This window comes from Euphorbia lathyris, chromosome 3 (genome assembly GCF_963576675.1).
Source record: "Euphorbia lathyris chromosome 3, ddEupLath1.1, whole genome shotgun sequence".
In the NCBI taxonomy this organism is placed as follows: domain Eukaryota; kingdom Viridiplantae; phylum Streptophyta; class Magnoliopsida; order Malpighiales; family Euphorbiaceae; genus Euphorbia; species Euphorbia lathyris.
Window position 1 is genome coordinate 100,445,632 of NC_088912.1, and position 27,768 is coordinate 100,473,399.

The 27,768-nt window shown below is 37.1% G+C and overlaps 3 protein-coding genes across 9 annotated transcripts; 2 read left to right on the forward strand and 1 right to left on the reverse strand.

Annotated features, from left to right (window-relative positions):
- Window positions 1–201: 201 nt before the first annotated feature.
- Window positions 202–5,756, forward strand: LOC136223775 (DNA-directed RNA polymerase V subunit 5C). Of its 2 annotated transcripts, none has more exons than XM_066011934.1 (4): window positions 202–713; window positions 797–973; window positions 2,499–2,570; window positions 5,230–5,756. In XM_066011934.1, exons 1-4 carry the CDS (start codon window positions 450–452, stop codon window positions 5,353–5,355), a joined length of 639 nt encoding a protein of 212 aa, XP_065868006.1. In that variant the 5' UTR covers window positions 202–449; the 3' UTR covers window positions 5,356–5,756. The 2 variants fall into 2 exon arrangements, with proteins under 2 accessions (XP_065868006.1, XP_065868005.1); XM_066011933.1 differs by having other exon boundaries at window positions 284–713; window positions 2,457–2,570.
- Window positions 5,757–7,716: 1,960 nt separating this feature from the next.
- LOC136224011 (putative disease resistance protein RGA3) lies at window positions 7,717–12,145 on the forward strand. The gene has a single exon (XM_066012213.1). It carries the CDS (start codon window positions 8,275–8,277, stop codon window positions 11,575–11,577), a length of 3,303 nt encoding a protein of 1,100 aa, XP_065868285.1. The 5' UTR covers window positions 7,717–8,274; the 3' UTR covers window positions 11,578–12,145.
- A 1,254-nt stretch (window positions 12,146–13,399) lies between these two features.
- LOC136224013 (protein LNK2) lies at window positions 13,400–18,756 on the reverse strand. Of its 6 annotated transcripts, none has more exons than XM_066012221.1 (9): window positions 18,476–18,756; window positions 17,108–17,426; window positions 16,886–17,006; window positions 16,219–16,528; window positions 16,024–16,119; window positions 15,146–15,835; window positions 14,916–15,070; window positions 14,353–14,716; window positions 13,400–13,665 (listed from the first exon to the last, which is right to left on the reverse strand). In XM_066012221.1, exons 1-8 carry the CDS (start codon window positions 18,497–18,499, stop codon window positions 14,380–14,382), a joined length of 2,052 nt encoding a protein of 683 aa, XP_065868293.1. In that variant the 5' UTR covers window positions 18,500–18,756; the 3' UTR covers window positions 13,400–13,665; window positions 14,353–14,379. The 6 variants fall into 6 exon arrangements, with proteins under 6 accessions (XP_065868293.1, XP_065868292.1, XP_065868291.1 ...); XM_066012220.1 differs by having other exon boundaries at window positions 14,347–14,716; XM_066012219.1 differs by lacking the exon at window positions 13,400–13,665 and adding an exon at window positions 13,722–14,259.
- Window positions 18,757–27,768: the final 9,012 nt, after the last annotated feature.

The window sequence follows — 27,768 nt, forward strand, 5'->3', positions numbered from 1 at the left end:
CTTACTATGTGTTTTTAAAAATACATGGAATAAACTGTATGTTTTGTTAAAATACAGAGACTAATAAATTAATTACCAAAAAACATTAACTTTCATATATATGTAATACCAAAATTTTTTTTGACCCCAACAGGGTTGGGTCTTAGACCGGTACACTCCGGACCTATGCCCAAGACCGGCCCTGAATAATCGATAACTGCTCTTTGACAAACATCCCCGTGAACCTTTTATAACTTTTATTTATCTTTTATTTTTATTTTTTTCACCCTGTGGAAGTTGAAAATTAAGCAACGGCCCGCCAGAAAAAGACAAAACGTTTCATATTCCAATTTAATTTAATTTTATTTACTTTCTTCCTGCGGAGTCGATTCTCATTCCCTCCGTACCATCAAAACAAGCACTGCGTTTCTCACCAGAAAAACGCATTCCATTTCGCGTTTCGAACGGTAATGGCGTCAACAGGGGGATACGGCACCATCGTCGGCGATCAATGCCTTACGAAGTTTGTCGACGGAGGTAGCGTAGAGAGCCTGCGCTACTACCTTTCTCGTCGGACAGTTCTTGAGATGCTCAGAGACCGAGGGTATTCCGTTCCTGAACCGGACCTCACTCGTTCACTCTCTGAGTTTCGCACCGAGTTTTACGAGGGAGACAAAATCAACATCGAACGTCTTCGAATCTCCGCCTCTCTCCCCTCAAATCCCTACGAAAATGTGAATCTCCGCCTCTTTTTCTGTATTGATTGAATAAATGTGAGTAAATCAAGATTTGAGAATGTGATTATTGTATTTTGCAGGTGTTGGTTGTGTTCATGGGAACAGAGGAAATTAAAAAGGCGGATATAGGACGTCTTAATAATCAGATATCAAACAAAGAAAGCTTAAAACGTTTGATTCTGGTATTGCAAAATAAGATGAATCATTTTGCAAAGAAAGAGCTGCTTAAATGGACTTTTCCAGTTGAGATTTTTCAAGTGAGTCTTCCTCTCTTCTCTCTCTCTCTGTCAATTTGGGTCAATCTTTTACAGTATAAAACGGTGCAGTATTATTACTCTGGTAGAATTTCTAGATCAATTTTACTTTTTCTTCGGAGCTCTGTCTTAAAATCGAGTTAATTTTATTTTTTAATTATGGTTTGAAGTTGATTTAGGGTTTCTAGAACGGGGTTTAACATTTTGGTGTATATTTACGATACCCCACACTAGGGCTTAGTTATAACTGAAACGAAATCTTTATTTGATTCTTTTATTTTAATATTTTGATTTGATTCCTCGATTTTGCTTTTTTATATATATATATATTCAGTATCCGTTCGTTTATTTCGAAAATATCCCAATTTAACCAAATCGAATTTCTGTGTAAATAAAAAAATATAATTTTATTCATATTATATATTTTTCATATTTCAATTTGTAAAAGATAGTTTATAACATTTAAATTAGAAATATGGAAGTTTTGAAACCAAAATTTTCATTTTGGTCAAATTTATTTATTTTAGCTATTTGATACGGTTTGGTTTGATTAGTAACCAAAATGAACCAAGCCGATTCTCATCTGTTAGGTAAAAACCTCGCAGCGGAACGAAATATTTAATTTGGGTAAATAAATTGACAACAAAATAAAAGAAAAATAATAAAGTAAATGACATAAGGATTTACGTGGTTCGGTGGTATGCCTACTCCATGGGCGGAGGAGACCGAAAATTATTCCACTAGAGAGACAAAAGTGGTACAAAAGAGTGGAGAAAATAACACTCAAAACCCTTAACCCCAATATACCCAAAACCTCACAATTCTCTCTTAGAGAATATTACTCAAACTAGTAATCTAACATCAATTGCTAGGATGCCCAAACCTATGCCAATGTATAGTATTTATAGGAAAATTTTGGAATGTGAATGGAAGAAATCAAAGTAAAAAAGTACACGTGAACAAAGGGAAAAAAACTAATGTGAACTTTAACAAAATTATATGGATTGTGTTCAAAATTCAATACAATTTGATTTGAATGTTGAATTTCAAATCACATTCATACATCATCCTTACCTGAGACCCTTTCTTTCACCCCTCTTCGGTTGCAAACGTGGCGGGTAGGGAACAGGGACTACTGGCGGGTGGGGAATGAGGACTATCTTTCCCATTTCCATCTAGATGGGGAATCCCATCTCTGTTTATAAAATAGAAAAAACAGCTAAAATAAGGGCTACCAATATAATTCATGCTATACATATCCTAATGCCATCGTTCAATGTCTTATTTTAACGGAGGAGTCACGATTCAGGTTAACGTGTCATAATCGTATATAATATGATTATATATGATAAAATGCACCAAAAATGATAACCGTGTTAAACGAGTTATGTTATTCGAGTCATTTCTATAGATCATATTATCCTACCAGTAAACTATATTTTGATTCTGTCTGATTGAGGTTTTGGATTTTGTCTGATTATATTAGATCACTGAGTTGCTGTCGAATATTACAAAGCATCTTTTGCAGCCAAAATATGAGATGTTGACTACTGCCCAGAAGCAACAGTTGTTGAACGAGTACAAGGCTGAGGAAAAACAGGTAATCTTGTTCTTTTAATGAAAATTGAGGCTTTTATTAACAGGGGTAGCAATTTGTGTTCGTAATACGTTAATTATTGGGTTAGTATCAAATGAGTGAACTTATCCCAACCCAAAACTTTTGTGTCATATTCATGTCAACTCGATTGGGTTCATGTTCTTTTTCAAGTCGTGTTTGCGGATGACATGTATTTTTGCTATCCTGTTTTCATTGACATAGTACTTCTAAATGTTTATGGCATTTTTAAATGAATAGGTTAGTGTCAAATGAGTGAATTTATCCCAATACAAAACTTTTGTGTCATACTCATGTCAACTCGATCGTGTTCGTGTTGTTTTTCATACCATGTTTGCGGGTCTGACATGCAATTTTGGTACCTCTGTTTCCGGTGACTGTACTTTTAAATATTTATTTCATTTTTAATGAATAGGTTAACCTTGACCGTCCAAAAAGTTTAATCCATAATCTATTTAACAAATTATTAACGTGTTAATATCATGTTAGGTTCGTGTAATGTGTTTACAAAATATGTATAATTTTACTATTTCCACTAGGGATGACATCAAATATGGAAAGTTTGAGTCTTCTTCCCGCATCGATTGTAATTTTTCATTGTCAGATGTTAATATAATTTATATGATTGACTTTTAACTATTAGTTTAAGTTTTTAGTTCAAATGGTTCCACGACATGGTATTAGAGCTTATTAGACCAAGCGGTTTAGGATTCAAGTCTTGACAACCTCATTAATTTGGAATTAACATGTCATGTGAAAACACAAGAGGATATTAATTAAAGATTAATATATCTTTAGCACTTTGTATTTATTCCAGAAAACTCTACCTATTAGTCTCTTTAACTTGCTCACATTGCGTATTGGCCATTGCTTATATAAACACCTCAACTTGTCCAAAATCTCTCATTGATGTGGCATATGGATTTTAAGTTGTCAATAGATCGATTTAATCAAATTCGGAGGTAAATAGAACATTTTTAAAGTTAAAGTGGTAGTTGACTTTTCTGGACAAATACAAAGGATTAGGTATATATCAGGCCATGTTTGTTTGTCATAAAAATATTGTGAGGAAGTATTTTCTTGATTTTCCGTTATTTGCTTGTTTAGGAGAGTCAGTCAACAGAAAGTTTTAGATTACTTTGATAGAAAATATATGAAGAAAGTGGTGAAAATGTTTTACTATTTTGAAAAGAGTTAATATTTTTCTAAGATTTAGAAATTTACTTCATTCATTTTACCTTTTTAAAAACAGTAACCATCGACCACTTCTTCCCGTTTTCCAGTATTATAGCTAAACATTGGAAAATATTTTCAACACAAAAATTTTCCTTATTTAATATTTTCCAAAATACAATATTACGGCAAACAAACGGGAGCCTAATAATTTTAAATATTCATATAAATTTTGAATTAGCGTGTCATTCAAATATCTGAGACTGTTGAATAGAACGATATTATTAAAATACGAGAACTAAATAACATATTAGATAAAATTACGAAGACTAATTAATTATTTACCCTTACAGTAAATACAGACAAAGAAAATAGAAGTTATTGAGGATGAATACCACATAAAATTGCTACTCCTATTTAATATTTGAATATAGAAATATTTTGTTTTCATTGACCAGACTTCAACTAATTAAAAAGTCTTTGTTCTTGTTTTTATATGGACCCTGTTTGGCAAAGAGCGTTTTGGGATAAAAAGAACGTTTTTGACCAACTTTAGCGGTTTGACCACTGAAACCGCTGATTGGAGTGTTTGGTGGAGAGAGGTTTGGAAGAGCGTTTTGGGATGAAAACGCTAATTTTGAAAAAGCTCATTTTAGGAGCTTTTTCAATTAGCGTTTTGGGATATTAAAATTAATGGACTTTTTTGACCCCAATAAATAGACTCTCTCTTCTCCTGCTCCAAAATTAATGCCCTTATTTGTCTTTTTGCACAAACCGCTATTATCAATCAGCTAATTTTTACCAAACAGGTCTAACAAACAGCTAATCAAATCAGCTAGTCAAATCAGCTAATGTAATCATCTAACAGCTAATGTAATCAGCTAACAGCTAATTCCCAAACAGGGTCATGATGTGATATATTATACCAATTATAATTAGTTTGATTATGTATAAAATTGAAGAGTGCGAAAGGGATGCAATGGTGAGGAGTCAATGAACGTCTAAGTAAACTTAGAAGAGGGTGATTGAGAGTGATCTAAGTTTAAATTTATTAGGGATTGAGGAAAATATGGTAGTGGATAGGACGGAGTGGAGGGATGGTTTTGTATGACGGTTCATGTTAGCCGACCCCGAATCATTTAGGAACTAAGACTTTGTTGTTGTTGTTGTATGCGTAAAATTAACTAATCCCGTATTCGCCATAACTCTCTTGTTGTTGTTACTCGATACTATTTAAAAAAAATAATAATAACTAAATTTGTTCATGAACCTATAATCGAGTTTTTGAACAGAGTTTCTTCATATTGAAACTCAACTGGTTTACAAGTCCAATCGAATACGGTCGAGTCGAGTCGAACGCCAAGCGACTCGGCTCATTTACGTTGATATAGTCCTCCTAAATATTTATTTCGTTTTCGAATTATCTCTATATAAATCGTGTAATCATGTTAGAAATTTCCTCTGCTTGCAGTTGCCTAGAATGGTAAAAGATGATGCAATTGCACGATACTACGGACTAAAGAAGGGGCAAGTGCTGAAAGTTAGTTACAAAGGCGGAATTGTTGATTCAATAGTCACTTACCGTTGCATAATATGATCTCCATTGTAGCGGGTCGTCTTTGAGTCGTTCTAGTTCATTTGTCTCTGGGCCTAGTGCCCTCCTCCTGATAAAAAAAAAAAAAAAATGATCTCCATTGCTGCTCATCTCAACCTTCAACACAACATACATAGATAGACACCACTCAATTTTAGAATGTGATGTAATTTTTTTTTTCTATATAGGTGGTGTTTGACTTCATTGTTGATGAACACCACATAAATTTTGGTTTTGGATTTGGGTGCTTCATAAATTTTTGCAGGTTCAAGTTTTGGTGTAAGACTGTAACAGGTTCGTTCATATAGAGCTTGTTCGATTCGGTTGTTGTTGTTAGATTTTAGTTGTAAAAGATTCACGAATTGTTGATATTCTGAGTAACTTTAATTTTTTAACGTTTTTGTTTTGAGGTCATTTAGGTGTTGTTTCAGAGTAAAATCATCCGAAACAAATTTAATTTTTAAATATTTCCATTTTGAGATCGTTAACTGTCATTTGAGACTTTAGTTAAAGTTTAGTGGTCATAATGTTAGAAAGTGTAAAATTGAGTGATTTTTTTATTAGGTGGTGATTGACTTCATTATAACATGCAAATTGTTGTGGAAACCTATAAAGTTTGGTTTTAGATTTTTCATCAATTTTCAAAGTTCAACTTGGTGTAAGATTGTAAAAAGTTCGCTCATATAAACATTGTTTGATTCAGTTGTTGTTGTTTATATATTTTAATTGATTATTTTTCTAGGTAAATTAGATCCATGGATTTTGAACTTTTCTTTTATTTTCATTACGACCCCTAAAATTCAAAAAATGGAAATGTTATAATAAAAACTGAATATTACATGCTTTGAACTTTGCACTTTATTAACATCATGATTGATATAAATAACCATTGAGAAAGATAATCACTTTAATAATAGGTAATCTTTGTTGTAAAGATGATGATATTATAATAAAAACTTTTGATTTTCCAATATTTTAGTTAGGAGAGAAATGAATTTTTTTTTTCCAGTAGAAGTTGGGACGAACAATAGCAATGAGGGGAGAAATGAATTGTTTAGAGAGAAAGTTGTGACGATGATGATTGAAAAATAAAAAATAGTGTTTCCACCAGAAACGTAATTATTAACAATTTTATTTTATTTTTTATCATTCCATTTTGAAATTACTATCGATTATTTTGATTTATTTAACGGAAAAAATAGGTCATTCCATTAGTAAATTGTAAAATTTGGAGACCATAATTTTGATTTGAAAGTTCATGAGCTACAACGGAAGTGAGAGAAAAGTTAAGAGAGCCATTGGGTGGTGTTGACTTCATTCGTTTAAGAATGTAATAATTGGGCATGTAAAGTTTGTTTGATTCAGTTTGTGATATTTGTTGTTAGATTTTAGTTGATTATCCGAGTAAAGGGACATAATTGGGTAAAAATTTATATTTTAAGCGATTTTAAATTTTTTAAATTTTGGTTTTGAGGTCATTGTAATGTTGTATAGTTAGGAGAGTGAGATGGAAAATTACATAAATTATGATTTTAAAAAGTAAAAAATATGGTTTCAGGATTTATGCCGTCCTAATTTTTTATTTTTTATTTGAAAACATTCTAGTTTTTTTTTAATTCTGGAACATTTCTAATTTCAAGTCGTTAATGTCTATTTTCAGACTTTAGTTAAAGTTTTGTGGCTATAATGTTAGAAAATTTATAGTTAAATGTTTTTTTGTTAGGTGGTGTTTGATTTCATTATAACATGCAAATTGTTTTTTAATATATAAATTTTGGTTTTGGATTTGAGTATTTCACCATATTCTTTTTCCTCATTGTTAATTTCTCTCTCAAATCAATTGAATTAATATGATACATGTCATTTGTGGTTTCACACTGTCTGGTTTTTGCTTTCTTTAATGGCGATGTACCCAAAAGGAAAGAGAAGATGTAGAAAGAGAAAAAAAATAAGAAATTAAAAAAAGACAGAAAAGATGATGTATTTAATTGTTATTTTTTATTTTATGCTTTGTTTACCCGAATAAACCTCAAGATATCTGTTTGCCAACTTTTAAACCAGATTATTTGAAAATGGCCTAAATGACATGGTTTATTTTTGTACTTTATCTGTATTATTATTAACATAATAATCGAACCAAACTTGTTCATCAACGTGTTTATAAACATTATAATCGAGTTTACTCACGAATTTGTTCATGAACTTGAGTCGTGAACTTTATCACATTCAAATTCGGTTCGTTTAAAACGAATTGAATACGGTCAAACTTTTATCAAGTCGAACATAGAGTTGGTCATGAACTGCTCGACTCATTTAGTGCGCTGCCAATGTATGGTGAAATTGTTATTTCAGCCATTGCCAAAATTGTCAAACTAAACAATGAATACGAATTGACTTCTTGTTCTTGCTACCACTACATGGACGAAGAAGAACTCCATCTCACTTTCCTCCTCATTTCACCCAACAGAACAGTTGAATTTGAACATCCGAATCCAAATTCAATCTCATCCAAAGAAGATCGCACTTCTTCTGATCTTTCAACACTTCTGTGGAAGTAAAAGTTGAATTTCAACATCTGAGTCCAAATTCAATCTCATCCAAAGAAGATCGGACTTCTTCTTCTGATCTTTCAACACTTCTGTGGAAGTAAAAGTTGAATTTCAACATCTGAATCCAAATTCAATCTCATCCAAAGAAGATCGGACTTCTTCTCATCTTTCAACGCTAATGTGGAAGTAAGAGTTGAATTTCAACATCTGAATCCAAATTCAATCTCATTCAAAGAAGATCGGACTTCTTCTTCTGATCTTTCAACACTTCTGTGGAAGTAAAAGTTGAATTTCAACATCTGAATCTAAATTCGATCTCATCCAAAGAAGATCGGACTTCTTCTTCTGATCTTTCAACATTTCTGTGGAAGTAATGGCAGCAATAGGACAAGCATTACTTTCTGCTTCTCTCCAAGTAGCTCTCGAAAATCTGGCTTCACCGATCTTACAAGAATTTGGGCGCCGAATTCGTATCGATAAGGATTTGAAGAAACTCATCAGAACCTTATCAAAAATCCAGGCAGTTTTGGATGATGCTGAGGCAAAGCAGATCAGAGATATCGCAGTCAAAATGTGGCTCGATGACCTCAAAGAAGTAGCTTACGACGCCGATGATTTGCTAGATGAGGTTGCGACGGAAGCTTTTCGGTTTAATCAACAGGCGAAGGTAACTAGTTTTCTCAATTTATCCAAGGATTTCATTTTTAAACTAGGGTTAGCTCCTAGGGTGAAGGAAATTAACGAGAGATTAGATGAAATTGCGGAAGAAAGAGATGATTTAGGGTTGAAAGAGGGATTTGGATCGGCATGGAGTGAGATAAACGATAGGGAGAGATTGCAAACTAGTTCGTTGATAGATGAATCTAGGGTTTTTGGGAGGAGTGAAGATGTGGAGAAGATAGTGAAAATGTTAGTTTCTGATGAGAATTGTGTAAATGATGTTGTTGGAGTTGTTCCTATTGTTGGCATGGGAGGGTTGGGGAAGACAACACTTGCTCAGCTTGTGTTCAATGATTCCTCTGTTGTTGAGCATTTTGAGCTGAGAACATGGATTTGTGTTTCGGATGATTTCAATGCTCGAAGACTAACGAAATCGATTTTGGAATCTATTGAGAAGAGACCTTATGATCTTCTTGATTTGGATACGCTTCAGACTAGTCTTCGTGATAAATTGATGGGGCGGAAGTTCTTGGTTGTGCTTGATGATGTTTGGACTGAGAAGGAGAGTGATTGGGAGTTGTTACGACTTCCTTTTAGAGCAGGAGCAGTGGGAAGTAAGATCGTTGTAACAACTCGAAGTAAAAAGGTAGCTACGATCATGGGTAGCTACGATCCTTACAATTTGGAAGTTCTATCGTTCCGTGATTGCTGGTCATTGTTCAAACAAAGAGCATTTGTAGATGGGAACGAAACTGCACATCCGAACTTAGTTCCGATTGGTCAGGAAATTGTGAAGAAATGTCAAGGTTTGCCTTTGGCTGCAAAGGCACTTGGCGGACTCCTTCACGCCAAAGAAGAAGTCGATGAGTGGAAGATGATCTTGCAGAGTGACATATGGGAGTTAGGAGAGGACGAAAACGAAAATGAAATCTTACCAGCTCTGAGGCTAAGCTACAATCATCTTCCAGCACATCTTAAGCAGTGCTTCGTGTACTGCTCCATTTTTCCGAAAGATCACACTTTCGACAAGGAAACTTTAGTATTGCTGTGGATGGCAGAGGGATTTGTGCACCCGAAAAGGAGACGCCTTGAAGATGTTGCATCTGACTATTTCGATGATCTGTTGCGAAGGTCTTTCTTTCAGCAATCCAAAACTTATCTCCCGAGTTATGTTATGCATGATTTAATTCATGACCTGGCACAATCTGTAGCTGGGGAAATATGCTTCAGGTTCGAGGGCGACAATCTGCAGGATATCCCAGAGAAGGCTCGACATTCATCTGTGTTAGTTGATACATTCAGGCCGGTTGCATTTGAAGCCTTGTGTACAACTAGAGCCTTGCGAACGATGCTTCTACATAGAAAAACTTCACACGAGATCTCCAATGTGGAGGTTCCTCATGATTTTTTCCGATCCTTGAAATGCTTGCGTTCGTTGGATATGAGTCATATTGCAATAAAAGATCTACCAGATTCGGTTGGTGGTTTGATGCATATGAGGTATCTCGACCTTTCTCACACCGATATCAAGGAGCTACCAGAATCAGTTTGCAACCTCTGTAATCTGCAGACACTAATCCTTTCCAATTGCAACAAACTTATTGCATTGCCGAAAGGTACAAAAGATTTGGTAAATTTACGTCACCTTAACTTGACAGGATGTTGGCATCTCAAATCGATGCCACCATCCTTCGGGAGGCTTATATCGTTGCACAGACTGCATAGATTTGTCGTGGGAAAAGAGGTCGGTTGTGGAATCTGTGAGTTGAAGAATATGAACGAACTTCGAGAAACACTTTGCATTGACAGGGTTGAAGATGTTCTTAGTATCGAAGACGCGAAGGAGGCTAGCTTGAAGACTAAGCAATACATACATAAGTTAGTGCTGAGATGGAGTAGAAGCCGATACACAGGGAATGCAATTGACGATGAAGTGCTCGAGTGTCTCGGACCTCACAACAACCTACGAGAACTAACCATTGATGTGTATCCTGGTTTTAAGTTTCCGAATTGGATGGGAGATCCGCTGCTGTCTCATCTAGAGACAATCGAATTTTTCCATTGCAACAACACGAAAGCTCTCCCGTCTCTTGGCCAGCTACCGTTTCTCAAATATCTATCCATATCTACAATGGAAGACCTTAAAAACATCGGTCGTGAGTTCTACGGAGAGGGAAAGGTTAAAGGGTTTCCATCCTTGAAGAAACTGAAGCTTGAAGACATGAGAAGTCTGAAAGAATGGCAAGAAATTACAGATGGAGAATTCCCTGTTCTCGAGGAGCTTTCTCTTTCGAACTGCCCGAACGTTGCTAATCTTCCGAAATTTCCATCGCTCCACAACTTATCGCTCGATGATTGCCACGAAACAGTTCTAAACTCTGTGCAGTTCCTCACCTCCCTCACCTCATTGAAGATTTCGAACTTCCGCAGAATAGATTTCTTACCTGAAGGACTCCTACAGCCGCTGACTGCACTCGAAGAACTTAAAATCGCGCACTTTTATCGGCTGAAGACATTGCAAGAAGATTTAGGAATGCAAAATCTTCAATCCCTCCATAGATTAGAGCTTTTTTGCTGCCCAAGGCTTATTTCATTTGCAGAAAAAGGGTTTCCTTGTAAACTGCACTATCTTTCAATAGATATGTGCAGTAGTATGAAGGATTTACCGGACGGGCTCGGAGATTTGTCGGTTCTTCAAGAATTGAACATTTCCAAATGTCCCAAGTTTGTGTCTTTCCCTGAAGATAAGTTACCAAGCTCCCTCAAGAGTTTGAGAATCTCATCATGTCCTAACCTGGAATCTCTTCCTCCGAGTCTCCATGAAGTCGAGAATCTCGAGTATTTGGGTATACAATCGTGCCCAAAAATAGCATGCCTGCCAGTTTCGGGGCTGCCAATGTCGCTATGTTCGTTGTCGATAACTGAATGTAAAGTATTGGAAGAGAGATGTGCACTAGGTGGTGAAGATTGGGCAAAGATAGAACATGTTCCAGAAAAGTATATCAGATTCTTTTGAATAATGTCCAGGATCTGAAATGAGGTAGAGGATAACTTTGGATCAGTTGATGTCGATTATGTTCGGAATAATAGAATTCGGACTGCTGTTTTTACGGCCGATTAGAAGGTCAGAAAATTGTCTGACTGCCTGGTGTTAAAGACAGTTGACTATATATCAATTAAGCGACATGATGAATATATCCAACTTTTATGGTTAATGTGGCCGAAACGTGGGAACCACATGTGTGTCACGTGGGATATTGTGGCGCTTAGTTAATATATAGTCAATTTTCTTTTGTGTCGTGTCAATCGGTTGGGTTTTTTTTTGTACACGGGCTAGAATGATTTTATTAAAATCAAATGTAAAATTCGGTGTTTTTATTGAAAGAAAAATGAAGTTCAATTTGAATTCCGGTGACTATCGATGCGATTTACCCCAAAAATACATGGTGAGCTTTCTTAATTTACTCTTTTTATATTAGCACTCCAATGTATTAGAACTGAATTCAATTGCTAAATGTCACTGTTAAGTTTAAATTGTCAATTCTGATTCTGTATTTCTGTTAATCTTTTTCCATTTGAATTCAAAATCACTAGAAGTATACAACTTATCCCCCAATTAGAACAATCTTCATCGGCTGTTTAAGTAATTTTAATGATTTTGTTTCAAGAGCATGCAATCTAGAACTCATTTCTTCGGCGGAAAATATTGTGTGGAAAATATTTTTTTTTTATTTTTCGGTATTTATTTTCTTAAGAAAATAAGTTACGAATTTTTTTTAGGTTAGTCAATTAAAAAAGTATAAAGCAAAGAAAATATTTTACCATGAATAACATGTTTTCTAAGCTTTTGGAATCTTTGTTTTTTCTTACCCTTTTGAAAACAGTAGCTACTTACTGTTTCTTTTCATTTTTCGGTGTTTGATACACCGGAAGATATTTTATTTTCTAACACCAAAAAATTTCTTACCCAAGAACATAATATTTTCTAACAAACGGATTTGGAAAACAAAATAAAAATGGTTTGTGGTGGTTTAAGTTTAAAAGGATTATCATTTCAAATTAGATGGATGAATTCAAACGGTATTTTATATATATTTTCATTAACTATTCCTTTATTTTCCGTTTAATTTCTTTTAATTATTTCTTTATTTTCCAATTGCTCGGAAAAGAAAAAAAATAATTATTTCTTCAACAATCTTTTTTATCTTTGAATTTCCAAGTATAATTCAAGCCTGGATAAAACTTTATTGATCTATCTTAGAAAAAAGAATGGATGAATCCAGTAAAACTCCTAAAAACATTCCTGTGAAATCCGAAAACAAATGTTTTACCTGTTGTTTGCTGTTGGAAAAAGCAGAAATTTCCTACTTTTGTAAAATGCTGATTTTCAGATGTAAAAAGCAAAAAGCAAATCACTAACCAAACACCTAAAACTCTCACTTTTAAAGTGAAAGGCCAAACAAGAGCATGAAAAGTAGCTACCAAACACCCCATAATTCTCGATTATCCTTATAATTCTGCTGATTACATTTAGAATTTCCTTCAAAATAGACTAAAAAGAAGATTATGTTCCGTTTGACATTGATTTCCTAAAACACTGCCTAAAAAAATTAGCAGTACAGAACAAGAACCTCCCATAAAATATCAATTTGATCCAATTATAAGGTATCTAATCCGTCTTTTTTGACAATGTAAACAACATTTATGAGAACTTTGTTTATTGGATCATAATATTAGAGAAAACTTCACAATTTTTGTCAACGTAGTCCAAAAGTGACACGTGTCCCAATCGTAAATCTCTAAACATTTAGGAATAACAAATCACGAAAGCAATCTCAAGCGTCAAGTTGAATGATCAAATTAATCCGTTATTTGTTTATACCATATATCGAATAAGTTAGAGAATCTCTCAAAACAAGAATGAAATAAGTAATAGCTGGCAACTCTGGGTTCCAAATCTCAAGTGTCAAGTTAAATGATCAAATTACTCCGTTATTTGTTTATACTAAATATCGAATAAGTTAGGGAATTCTCTCGAAACAAGAATGAGATAAGTTATAGCTGGCAACTCTGTGGTGGAACCACGGCTAAACGTCGTTTTGTCCTGAGTAGAACAGAAAAATATAAGCAGACTGTAAGGACTAAAAAAAAAACGTATATATACGTGCTAGTCAAGCATCTCGTCTAGGAATGCAATTGCAGCACGAGAGCCGCTTGGAACCACCCTTCTCTGAGTGATTCTCGGTGGACAGGGTGCAACGGCCCCCTATGCACCCTCACCTACGCATTACGGAAATTTACCATCTAGTCGAGGTGTTTTATCCCCCAAAAAAACTTCAAATTACAAAAAAAAAAAAAATATATATATATATACACTATGCATGCATCTATTGTTTGGAAATCAGGATTTGGTAAACGAAAACACGGTACAGAAAGAGTAAACCTAGTTTGGGGTATGCTAAACTTGTTTAAGGTGATATTAAGTATCTTCACCCTTTCACAGAGCAACTAAATGGATTAAACGCGCGCGTGCACACACACACACAACAACAATTAACTTTAGGACTTCTAGAATGAATTCGAGTCGAGCTGATAACAGTTTTATAGACTAATAGTACTTGGATTCGAGCTGCCAGTATCATTTCACAGTCTTCTGCTACATACGAGTTTAAACGAGCTAACTCCCACTTGAAATCGGCTGACAACAAATGAAAAGCCTCCAAATTACCAGCAAATCAACACATTTCATAAATCAAAACATGAAAGAGATAAAGGAAGGAATTACCCTTACAAAATCTGAGAGTGCACATTTTTGTACTCATCGAAAGGGTCCGACATCCTTGGCTCTATCATCTACATTGCCTGTAGCGTTATCTGAGGTATCAACACGAATGCTGCTCTTGTACTGATTGGTAGACTGGGAATCAGCCGATGGGCCGGAATGAATTTGTGTACTCTTTACAGTCTCGGGCAAACCCATCGAGGAGTTTGCTGTGCCTAATGCCTTTTGTTCACTTGGAAGCTTTCTTGAAGCAGGTGATCCGGGTGTGTCCGGGTGCTTTCCAGACAAGTCCATAGGCCTATGAAACAGCAAATGAGCCACAGTTCGGTCTATGGGATTCGTCTCTGTTTCAGCTTCGGACATCTTCACGTTTCTAAAATGTACCATAAAAGTTTTACTCAGGGGAATGATAGTAACATGAAAATATTAACAACAAAAAACGATGTGTGCTTAGACAGCACGTATCTGATACGTAAGGGTGAAGAAAACTACTACAAGACCCTAACTTTATGTTTTACCGAAAAAAGAGCGAGCTGAGTATACGGAGTATGAGAGGTGTATCATGTATCAACCTGTTTTGATGACCGATTTCCTCTTTCGTGACAATTAGCTCATTTTGGCTGCTATTGTTGTTACTGCTAGTATGACTTGCGTAATGCCTTTGCAATGCACTTTGAGCCAACCGGAACAAGCTATCTCGTATGCAAAGTCGAGCTCTGACATCCATCTGAAGTAAAATATTGGTTTACAATTGAAAGTAGAGCCAATTTAGTCTATTATCATGAGAGGGAAGTAATTATACCTTTCCGATAATATCTTGAAGTCGGTAGAGTACAGTGTCCTCCGCTGAGGAGTCATCAACTGCTAAAGACATTGAACTTGAATCATCCTGTTCAACAGGTGAGTTAGGATCAAAAGCAGGAAAATTCCTTAGATCATCCACCTCTAGATCCGCTCCCTCAACAAGCTGATTTTGATTTTCCTGCAGACATTTTTGTGCTACGGATTGATCACTACACGAAACTTGATGACTAAACTGCTGCTGCTGTTTCTGAATCGCAAGCAATGCCTGCATTTGCTGCCGTTTCCGTAACTTTTCAATTTTTTCCTGAGGTGTCATTGTCCGATTTTTATCCAACTTGTCTACTGGGTTGGGTTTACCGGAAGAAACTTCATAACCCGAAAGCACAGACTGATTCTTAAAATCTCCAGATTGAATGTTAGACAACACAGGCATGGTAGAACAAGTATTTGTAAAAGTCCCATATGCAGAAGGGGCCATTGACGGATTTGAAATCAGCTGGTACTGCAATGCTTCATGTCCTTGTAGCGGCCTCGGTTGGCTAAGAACTGAAGGGGAAGGATTCAAAAAGGTAGGCGAAAATTGACCAGTAGTTCCAACGGAAGACCAGTTACCATAAGAATTATGGTATACATCCATATCACTTTGCTCCTCCAACCTTTTTCGGCTTTTCAAGGATTTCTTTTGCCTGTGAACCTGTTCGTACGAAAGGAAATAACAATAAGAGTAACTTAACAATTCAACTTTCTACTGTTTACCACACAGGAGAAGACTCCTCCAACTGGAAGCAGGAAGTAGTATTAACTCACCTTTTTTTTGGCCAAGTTCACTGACTACTTAAACATTAAGATGAAAAGATCAAAAGTAGGAAGATGAAGGTGAACCTTATGCGGCAATTGTTGTTGGGCTGCGAGATTATTCGCAGTGAGTGGAGAGTTTGCCACAGTGTTCTTCCTCATTATGGTCAAATCCGCCTGCAAAAGGCAATACACAAAATATACTTCTATCGTCACCTCATGAAGGCAAGTAATGTTGACAAATATGGTAAATGCTATGCGTTTTACTTTTCCTACCTGCTCCTTCACCACGGGCTTACTTCTATCTCCAGAATATTCTACATGATCCGACGCAGCAAAAGCATTCTGCAGACCATGTGATGCAGGAAGATTCATTTTCCCATAGTCAAGCGTAAATGACTGGCCATCCTCTTGTGTATACTCTGTTTTAATTTCAAAATGCTCAGATGTATTCCCTAAAGGCCCCAATTCAGAGTCTGAGTACAAGGGGAAGGACTTTTCGGGATTGTTAATAACATCTTCCGAAGAAGGCCATAGCTCATCAGCATTACTGAGACTTACAGAGCCAAATATCGGATCATCATTGCTGCAAAATCACCACTTGTGAGGATATTCAGTCAGATTCTTGTCATTGCAACAAGAAAACTAAACAAAATCGTAATAGGAGAAACAGCGAAACTCGAAAGTGAGGAGATATGTTGCATGAAAATCATGATTTTAAAGTGTTTCACGTTTTGGAAACTGGAACTCTATAGAAACTTGTACGAGACGTTTCTGAAACAAACATAAACAACACAAGCCTTTCCTTAACCAACCTTCCCGAAAGCTAAACCAATCCGCACTCTAAAAAATAAAAAATTCCCTACTCACTCTGACAACTAATGGTTGTACATCAAAAAATGAGCGGACGAGACGAAAGTAAGAAACAGACATTGTGCTTTACCTAAATATTGGATCAAGGTCATCAAAGCTTCCAATGGTAGCCCATCCATAATCAACAAAATCACCTTGTTCTTTACCTTTTTGAAAAACTTCGGAGTCCTTATCGATTTGAACTGCGCCTGCTGAAAGAAAATCCCATGATTAATATCGTGCAACACATCATATCTACTTCTTATTATAGTAATTGATGTCTCACTATCACCAGAATAATCAAAATTCGTACTTTCAGTTAACTTGTTAGTTACTGATGTATCCAGGGAATCCTGATCAGTTTTGACAGTGGTTGATAACGACAGGTTTGGCCATGAGTCTATGCCGAATCCTGAAGCTGAAGCTCCTTCACTAGATTCGAAGTTCGAACTGCTCCCCAGCTTTTGTTCATGGGTATCAACTTTCGCACCGGGCGGCTTCTGCTCGCTAAACTTGGAGTTATTAGCTTCTTGAGCCCATTCCTTTTTTTTGCCATAGTCTTCTTTTGCTTCTGGATAAGGCACAATATGATCATCACTCTCGCCAGCCTCGTCCCATATTATATTCGAAAACTGAAATACAAAAGAACTGTAAGCATAATTTATGATGAACGAAGAGAGATACAGATTAGCAAAATCAAAAGTTGCATAAGAACTTTTGGTGGGAATCAGTTGGGAACAGAATGTTGACTCCAAATAACAGACACGTTAATGCAAGTGACATAATCTGCTCCAATTACGGGTCATCTCATGTGCAATATGGAACTCCTACAAGATAGAGTCCCCTTCTACCAATGTTTCTCTTTGAAATCTAAGTTGCAAACCATCATCTACAACATCTCAAACATATAATGGCCTCTATGGCCTTCTCTGCACTTACGATAATCACCTTCTCCGATTCATATAAAGCTAGAAACTGAAATTAAAGACATGAATGGGACTCTCATGGAGGAAATTCTACTCTACTCGAGGCTGTCAACTCGACAACATCTTCCATGGAAATGGCTATATGCACAACTACTATTAGAAGGCAGAGATGGAGTTCAAATAATTATCGCTTATGTTCTAAGAAGAGGATGATCTCATAGCTTGCAAATTCACTACTCTATTCCTAAACTGGATTTAACATCTTATTAAACTGGATTTAATATCTATTTACAGATAAAGTCTTCAAGTAAGCATGTCATTTCATCTATACTTAAATGCTACCCAGAAAAGTTCTCTAAAATAATACAATACAGCAACAATTAGGAGTGAGATCGGTTCAGTTCAATCCCGGGCTAATGTAAATTCTGTTCGGTAGTAAAGAAAAAATCAACAGTTCAATCTAATCCTTTATCTTCTTATTCCGATATTCAGCAATCTCGAAGATTTGTGCTCAGTTCTAACCTACAAAGAGAAATCTTCAATCCAAATCGGTCCTAAGAAAAAGTCAATGAAACATTTGGTCCCGTTCAAAAATCTCTAAATTCCGTGTTCAATCCTAGTAACAACATAGCACTCTAATCAACCGACAAATCCTAAACAACCTGAATACATCCCCATAGTTCAACACTCAATAAATCAAAGAAACGCCCAAAAATTTGCAGCCTGTATGAACAGCAAAGTTGAAAGTAAGTTACCTCTTCGTCGTTCCAATCAAACATCGCTAAACAAAATACAGTAAACTTCAAATCGAAAATCCAAATCGAAGAAACGCTCGTCAATTATTCTACACATCGCCAATCTCTCAAAAAACTCCACAAAAATTAACCGATAAATCGAAAGAAAGCATCAAAATCTCATCCGGAAAACAGAAAAACAAGCGAAAACTGCATCTACTTTCGATCCATAAGAGTGATTCGGAAGCAAAAAGGGGAAAAGGAAAAGCAGAGACGCAAAAAAAAGAGCTTAACAGTAGCAGAGTTTTCCAGAGAAGAAGAGGGGGAGAGTGGAACCTATTGCACGTGAGAATCACGTGCACGTGGAAATGGTTGGCTGGGATTGATGACACGTGGCTATAAGAGTATCTAAAGATGTGGCTAGGAGTGAGGTAGATCAAATAGTGGAATATGATTGGTTGGATTTGAATTTGAGTTGAATTTAATGTGAATTTGAATTTGATTTTGTTTGCGTACCAAAATTGTGGTGGAGAATGTTGGGGAAGTCGCTTTCATGAGGTGGCTTGGAGACTATGGAGGCTTTACGACCAAAGTGTTGTTATCCACTATTTTGAATATTAAGTTAAATTAATGTTTTTTTTTATTGAAGAAATTAAATTAAATTAATGTTTTAAGTAGGTGATTAAGAATGTAATCATGTCTTAATACAAATAAATTAAGAGTAAATTACAGAGCAAATGGTACAATTGAGGCCTTATGGGTACTCGGTTTTTGTCATATGGAGCTGATTATGTAGTATTTGGTCATTCACTGTTAAATTTAGTGATGATGGTATCTTACACTCACATGCGGAGCATGAATCCGGAGCCACTACAACAAATCATCACTTGTGCCACGAATCATGCCACGAGAATTCAAAATTCGTGACATGTTTTTATTTAGCCACGGGAAAAACAGATTCAAATATAAATTCATGATTTCTTAATATATTTATGTCACGATAATTATTTTCCGTGGCAAATATACATGTATGCCACATTATATTTCGTGGCAAGAAAATTACTTATTCTAAAACTAATTTCTAAAATATTAATTTCTATTTTTTTATTCATGTATGTGACGGTAAAAAAAATAAATCAGTTTTGGGCGGCATCTCTTCCCACCAAACAAAAAAGAAAAAGTAAAGAGGAATGAGAAAGGAAAAAAACTCAAGTCGATCAGTTTTTCATTCTGAAAAATGGCCGCACACCCTTAATTAATTTCAGAACTCTTCTTGTTCTTCTCGTCACCACATCCCTCCATTCTTCAAATTCCCGCTACGGCACCAACACTCTCTCTATGGTTAATCGGCCACATCTCACGATGTCGTTTCTCGATGCCGGAGGTATACTTTTTCCTAATTCTGCACTCTGTTTTTGTGAATATTTTTCAATATGGAGTTTTCTCCGATGGTATTGCTAGCTATTTCCTAAATTGGTAGGATATTTTTAATATTGAACTTTTAATCATGAAGAAGTTCACCATTGGTGATTAATTTAGACAAAATAGGTTAATTGGTTTCAGTGAAAACTAAAAGGAACGTGAAATTGGGTAATAATTACAGAACATTTGAAAGAATGAATGGTTAACCTAATTTTTTATTTGCACCTTGCATTAAGTGAAGTGTTTTAAGCTAGAGTAGAAAATTCATAGCATGTATTAGTCTGTTGAATGGAAGTGGCTTAATACATAAATGCACCCTCAAACTTGACAAGTTTGTTCCCTTGGCACCCTGAACTTTCACATATACCTATTACACACCTGTACCAAACTAAACCTTATGCACACTAAATTGCAATATAACATTTATATTGTTGTGCGTGAGCTCCACACACGGACAGTGGCGGATCCAGGAATAAACGTCCGTGGGGGTTGATTTTAGTCCGATTTATTGGGAGTAATTTTTCAAAATCCAGTCTGTTGGGGGTGGAAATTTTTTTTTAAGCTTTTAGCACACTTAAACTTTATGTCGGGAGTAATTTTTCGAATTCCAGTCTGTTGGGGGTGAAAATTTTTTTTTAAGCTTTTAGCACACTTAAAATTTATGGTTTTGACCTCTTCAAAAAAAAGGGCATAGGAATATCCCGGCTTCTTTATGTCCAAAAAAACTTTGTTGACCTATTTGAAATCGATAGAGGCGTGGCAGAAAATTGCTGGTATGTTAGCTAAAAATTGTAACATTTTTAAACGTTTTTTTTTTTTACTTTTAGCTATAATTTTTTATAACTTTCATAAAATTTAATTTAGAAATTAAGTTAAATTGAATTCCAAAATAAGAAATTGATATTGTTTTATAGTAAAGAGATAATAAATTCTTTAAAAGGGAGATATAATAAAAACAACTTCATATAAAAACAAAAAATGAGTTTGGTATGGTTTGAACCATGACCTCTCACCTTAACCAACTCAACTACTTTAAACTTTTGAGATAATGCTATATAGGTTAAATATATACTAATATTTGGAGGGGCTACACGGGACAAAAATAACGACACTCAAAGGCGGAGCCGATGGCCGTGGGGGCTTCGGCCCCCACGGGCTCTGGGCTGGATCCGCCCCTGCACACGGATCTACCACACCAAATTCTTTGACCTCGTCACTTCCCTCGGCATCAAAGAACCCTTCTTCCTCATTGTCTAATGGATTATGATTATGAGCAATGCAAATTCTGAAGCATGTTCATCAATTACAGCAACGCCATTTTGGGATTGTATAGAAGATTTCTAAGGAGAAATAGAATCAAAGGAGATTCCATCAACAGAAGCTTTGAAGCGAGGATTATTAAAAATGACAATTAAACTGAGCTTAAAGCATCAAAGAACCCGTCTTCCTCGTCTCCTCCACTTACTGGTCATTCACTCTTGTCCACTCAAGCTCTTCATAACCTTTGGCTTTTCCTATTCTCTCACTCTCTCCAACTTCTTCTTTCTCTCCCTCTCTTCCATCTTCTTCTTCTTCTCCATCTCTACATGCTTCTTAATCATCATATCAATCACTCCCTTATCCCTCTTCACAAAATCTGCCAATCCCCCACCGTTTCGTTATACTCCCTTTTAGCTTTTTTTTTTCTCGAGGTGGTGATCTCATATCCGTAGAACCGGAATGGCTTGTATTAGAGAAGAAAGAAAAAAAATTTGGAATAACCAAGTCAGGGACGAAATTGGTTGAACTAGGATCTGAGGAGAGGATTTCTGAGCGATTAATGGAGAAGAAGAACAACGAGATTAATGGAGAAGAAGAAGGTCAATGTCAATTGGTAATAATGAAAGTAGATTGTTACTGTAATAAGCAAAAAAGAGGAACTCACGCGCTTGATATTTTGTGTGTAACATTCTCCTGCCACATTAGCTATTATGTATGCCAAATCATCATTTGAGTGTGATTGAGGTTCAATTTAGTCAAGTATAGGTGTGTGATAGGTACATATCAAAGTTTAGGGTGTCAAGAGAAAAAACTTGTCAAGTTTAAATGTTTATTTATGTATTAAGCCAATGGAAGTCATTAACAAACTACACATCCATTTGAAGAGACTCTATCATATGAAAAATTTCTCTACTCAGTATTAAAATTGATTATTTAGTTCCACCAGACACTCAATGTTTATCTTCTTTGGCTAATAATGTTGCATTAGTTTTATATTTTCGGGATAAGCTATCAAAATAGGCTTGTGGTTTTTGAAAAAGTATCAATTTAGGCTACACATATAAAATAGCACTAATATAGGCTTAACCTTTACAAAAGATACCAATTTAGGTGTAGGGCCCACGAGTTCACCAACAGATCCACCATTAGTATGATATTGTCCGCTTTGGGCCAAGCCCGCACGGATTTGTTTTTGGGCTCCTTCCCAAAAGGCCTCATTCTAATGTAGTTGGTGAACTTCTTTATAAACTATGCAACTATCTTGTATCTTTCCAATGTGGGACTTGGGATGTATACCCAACAATCCTCCCCTCAAACCAAGGACCACAAGCCTCCCCTTCAGCGATAATCTGTCTAATCATCTTGTACCGCCGCAAACCCGCGAAACACGCCGCCTGGCCACCATAATATCAGGAAGACTTTCGACACAAGGCACCAATCACAGATTTCCCATCGCGAGGTCACACTGAGAGCCTCCCACATCTCCTTAGATCTCATGCACGTTCTCCCAGCCGAACCATCGGCTCTGATACCATTTGTAAGGAATAATTGAAATTACGATAAACGAAAAATAAGCAAACACACAAGAATTGTTAACCCAGTTCGCCACTCGATTAGAATGACTACGTCTGGGGGCACTACCAAGCCAGGATATTTCACTATAATGAATGAGATACGGATTACAGAGAAAGAGGTTACATTTATACTCCTGAAACCCTACCCGTCTGAAACCCTAATCGCCCAAAAAAAAGCCCCAAAAAATTTTTAGTCTCCATAAGCCCAACAATCTCCCACCTGGAGACTAAATCCGTCATCTGATGGTAGTGCCATGCCTTTAACTTAATTACCAAGGCCAGCTGAAGCCATACATAGCTTCAGCTTCTCTAAGGTTACAACCTTAGTCAACATGTCTGCAGGATTCTCTGTGCCTGCAATCTTCATCAACTGCAATATCTTCCTGTCCAAGAGATGCCGTATATAGTGATACTTCAACTCTATGTGCTTTGTTCTTGAGTGAAAGGTGGGATTCTTTGCCAAATGAATGGCACTCTGACTGTCGCTGTACAGAACAGGATCCTTCTGATTCTTTCCCAACTCACGCAAGAAATTCTGCAACCATACCATCTCCTTACTGGCCTCAGTCACTGCAACATACTCAGCTTCTGCAGTAGACAAAGCCACCACCTTTTGCAGCTTTGAAGCCCAAGAGACATCAGTACCACCCAATGTGAAGACATATCCGGTTGTACTTCTTCTCTTGTCAAGGTCACTAGATGCCAAATCTGCATCCACATATCCTGTCAGCATAACTTCCTTGCCCTCAAAACATAAGGCCTGTTCAGTGGTTCCCTTCAGGTATCTCAAAATCCACTTTACTGCTTCCCAATGCTTCTTACCAGGATCTCCCATGAAACGACTAACAACTCCCACAGCATGTGCAATATCCGGCCTTGTGCACACCATTGCATACATCAAGCTGCCAATTGCTCAGGCATACGGAGTTCTCTCCATCTGGACTCGCTCTTCTCTGCTCTTGAGTGAGTCATGTTTAGATAGCTTGAAATGGCTACCCAAAGGAACCGTAGCTGGCTTGGCATCTTGCATGCCGAATCTAATCAAGACCTTCTTGATATACTCAGCTTGTGAGAGATACAACTTTCCAGCCTTCCTATCTCTTTCAATCCTCATGCCCAGAATCTGCTTAGCTTCTCCGAGATCTTTCATAGCAAACCGCTCAGATAACTGCTTCTTCAGTTTTCTCACTTCTCGAGCACTCGACCCTGCAATCAGCATATCATCAACATATAACAGTAAAATTATGTAGCCTTCATTCAATTTCCTGAAGTAACAACAATGATCAGCTTCACTCCTCACGAACTCAATTTCGTGCATGAATCCGTCAAATTTCTTGTACCGCTGTCTTGGAGCTTGTTTCAAACCATACAAGCTCTTGTTCAACTTGCACACCAGTTCAGCGTTATCAGACTCGTAGCCCTGAGGTTGCTTCATATAGATGTCTTCATCTAAGTCCCCATGAAGAAATGTTGTTTTTACATCCATTTGCTGCAGCTCCAAATCTTCTGCAGCTACCATACTCAACACTAAACGAATAGTAGTAAGCTTCACCACTGGAGTAAAAACGTCAGTATAATCTATACCATATCTCTGCTGAAAGCCTTTCACGACCAGCCTTGCCTTGTAGCGCTTGCTACCATCAGCCTCTTCTTTGATTCTAAAGATCCACCTGTTTTGTAGAGCCTTCTTACCCTTTGGAAGCTCAACAAGTTCCCAAGTGCCATTGGTCATCAAGGAATCCATCTCATCATCTATTGCAAGCCTCCACTTGCTCGCATCCTCTCCACGAGATGCCTCCAAGTAGCTTTCTGGTTCACCACTATCTATCAGCAGCATGTAGTTGCTTGTAGGCGTGTACCTGTCAGGTGCTCTACGCTCTCTGGTGGATCTACGTAGTGTAACCGGTGGAGTTTGGGGTTCTCCTACCTCCTCCACAACTACCTCCTCCACAACTGCCTCCTCCACAACTACCTCCTTGCTCCCACCAGAATTCGTGATGTCTAGGTCCACGACCTCTGGTTCTGAATCAGCAGTATCAGATGCTCCCAGACCATCCTTGTACATCATCTGCTCATTGAAAACAACATCCCGACTACGGATAATCTTCCTGTTCTGACTATCCCAGAACCGATATCCGAAATCATCACCACCATATCCAATGAACGTACATTTAACAGACTTCGCATCTAACTTACTTCTCTCAAGGGGAGCAATATGAACATATGAATCACATCCAAATACTCACAGAAAAGACAAATTTACCTGCTTGCCACTCCAAGCCTCTTCTGGAATGCCGCTCTGCAAGGGAGCCGATGGCCCTCTGTTGATCAAGAATGCTGCAGTGTTAACTTCTTCTGCCCAGAACATCTTCGGAAGTCCACACTTCAGCCTCATGCTTCTAGCACGCTCACACAGAGTTCTGTTCATTCGTTCTGCAACTCCATTCTCCTGAGGAGTTCCTTTCAAAGTCTTCTCCATGCGAATTCCATTCTCAGCACAGAATTCCTTGAATTCCTTAAGCTCATACTCCCCACCATTGTCAGACCTCAAACACTTTACTTTCAAACCTGTCTCATTCTCAACCAGGGCCTTCCATTTTCGAAAGGAATCAAAAGCATCAGATTTCTTTCTCAGAAAATAGATCCACACTTTCCTAGTGGAGTCGTCAATAAGGGTCATGTAATACAAAGCTCCACTAAGAGATTTCACAGGTGCAGGACCCCATAGATCGATGTGAACTAACTCCAACCTTTCTTTCTTCAAAGTTCTGCCACCTTTAGAGAAACTGACTCTTTTCTGCTTCCCAAAGATGCAATCCTCACATAGCCCAAGAGCAGCAGATTTCAAACCCGGCAACAGACCCTTTGAATACAGCACTTTCATCCCCTTTTCACTCATGTGACCAAGACGACAGTGCCACAAATCTGCATTGACATTTTTCCTCACGACATCAATGCTATTGAAAACGTTGTCTGTTAAGTACAATGATCCAACCTTCTCACCACGGGCAACCACCATGGCTCCTTTGGTCATTTTCCAAGCACCACCTGCAAAGATTACACAATAACCTTCATCATCCATTTGCCCAATTGACAACAGATTTCTCTTTAGGCCAGGAACATGCTTTACTCCAGACAGCTTTATCACAGATCCATTCGGAGATTTGATCGAAACATCTCCCTTCCCTACAATCTCCAAAGGCTCATCATCAGCAAGATAAACCTTTCCGAATTTCCCAGGGGTATAGTTTTCCATCAAATCTGCACTACTACATGAATGAAACGAAGCTCCTGACTCTAATACCCAAGAATCCAAAGGACTTTTTACACTCAATACCAAGGCTTCTGCTGCTGTTTCTGCAGTTGAATTACTCAGAATCAACGCATCACCAAAATCCTCGCTGGCTGAATTCACTGACTTCTCCTTCTGCGGTGCCTTATATTCACTCTTGTAATGACCATTCTCATTACAATTCCAGCACTTGATGTGGCTCTTGTCCTTCACAGGTTTCCCTCTCCCTTTGGACTTAGACCTGCCACGATTCTGCTTTGACCTGCGATCTGACCTGCCCCGATTCTCTGCATTCAAGGCTGATCCATATGTGGAACCTGACTCTTTCCTGCGAATCTCCTCGCTTATAATCAAGTCTCTGACATCATCAAACCTAAGTTTTTCTTTCCCTGCTGAAGCACTTAGGGCAGTAACTGTGCCGCTCCAACTCTCTGGTAAAGAAGATAACAGAATTAGGGCTAATACCTCTTCGTCGAAATCAATATCTACAAAACTTAATTGAGTGATTGTCATATTAAAATCATTCAGGTGCGCCGCCACTGCTACATTCTCTGTCATCTGCAGATTAAACAGTCGCCGCATCAGATGAACTTTATTTGCCGCCGAAGGCTTCTCGTACAACGAACTCAAGATCTCCAACATCTCCTTCGTGGTCTTTGCCTTCACCGTGTGATGCGCCACGTTTCTGGACAGCGACAGGCGAATCATGCTCATCGTTTTTCTGTCCAACAGCTTCCACTCTTCATCATACATATCCTCCGGCTGCTCACCCAGAGGCTGGTACGGATCTTTACCGTACAGGTAATCCTCGATCTGCATCTTCCAGAAACCGAAATCCGAACCATCGAATTTCTCCACAGGGGTTTTTCCGTCTCCCATCGTAATTAACCTCGCTCTGATACTATTTGTAGGGCCCATGAGTTCACCAACAGATCCACCATTAGTATGATATTGTCCGCTTTGGGCCAAGCCCGCACGGATTTGTTTTTGGGCTCCTTCCCAAAAGGCCTCATTCTAATGTAGTTGGTGAACTTCTTTATAAACTATGCAACTATCTTGTATCTTTCAATGTGGGACTTGGGATGTATACCCAACATTAGGCTCCACGTATCACGTTCCGTTGTCGATGTCTAAATTGGTACCATTTTTTAAACGTTAAGCCTATATTAGTGCTATTTTATAGGTAAAGCTTAATATTTCTCCAAAAATCATAGGACTATTTTCATACTTTATCCCTATATTTTAATATATTTTTGAAAGTTGAAGCTTTACAAGTTAGGATAAGGACTAGTCCTCCCATTAGCTCTCAATGTTATGGACAAGATGGAGGTGCACTTGGAACTCATATGTACCTTTTCATATTGCTTTGCTAAAGTTGTCAAGGTGAGATCCTTGGAATTTTATATATTATATATATATGTTTGCATCACAATGGACTGTTATGTTTTATGTGACCATTTTGTTACTAGTATTATAAGTTCTGCAATCTGCTTTGTTATGTTTTACATGATCATTTTTTTGCTAGTACTATCAAGGTCCGACTTCTTTAAATTTTTCATTTTATCCCTGCATTTTATTTAATTGTAGTTTCAGAAAGCAACCGTGTTCATAGCTTGGTAATTGTATTACTATTACATGTGCTGGATGCAATGGGAAGATGGTATTGTTGCAATGATTCATATCACACTTTCAAAACTACAAAACGTTTTCTATGAGAAGGTTCTGACATGCTAGGAATGCTGTAATTTTTACTAAGTGGGAGGAGA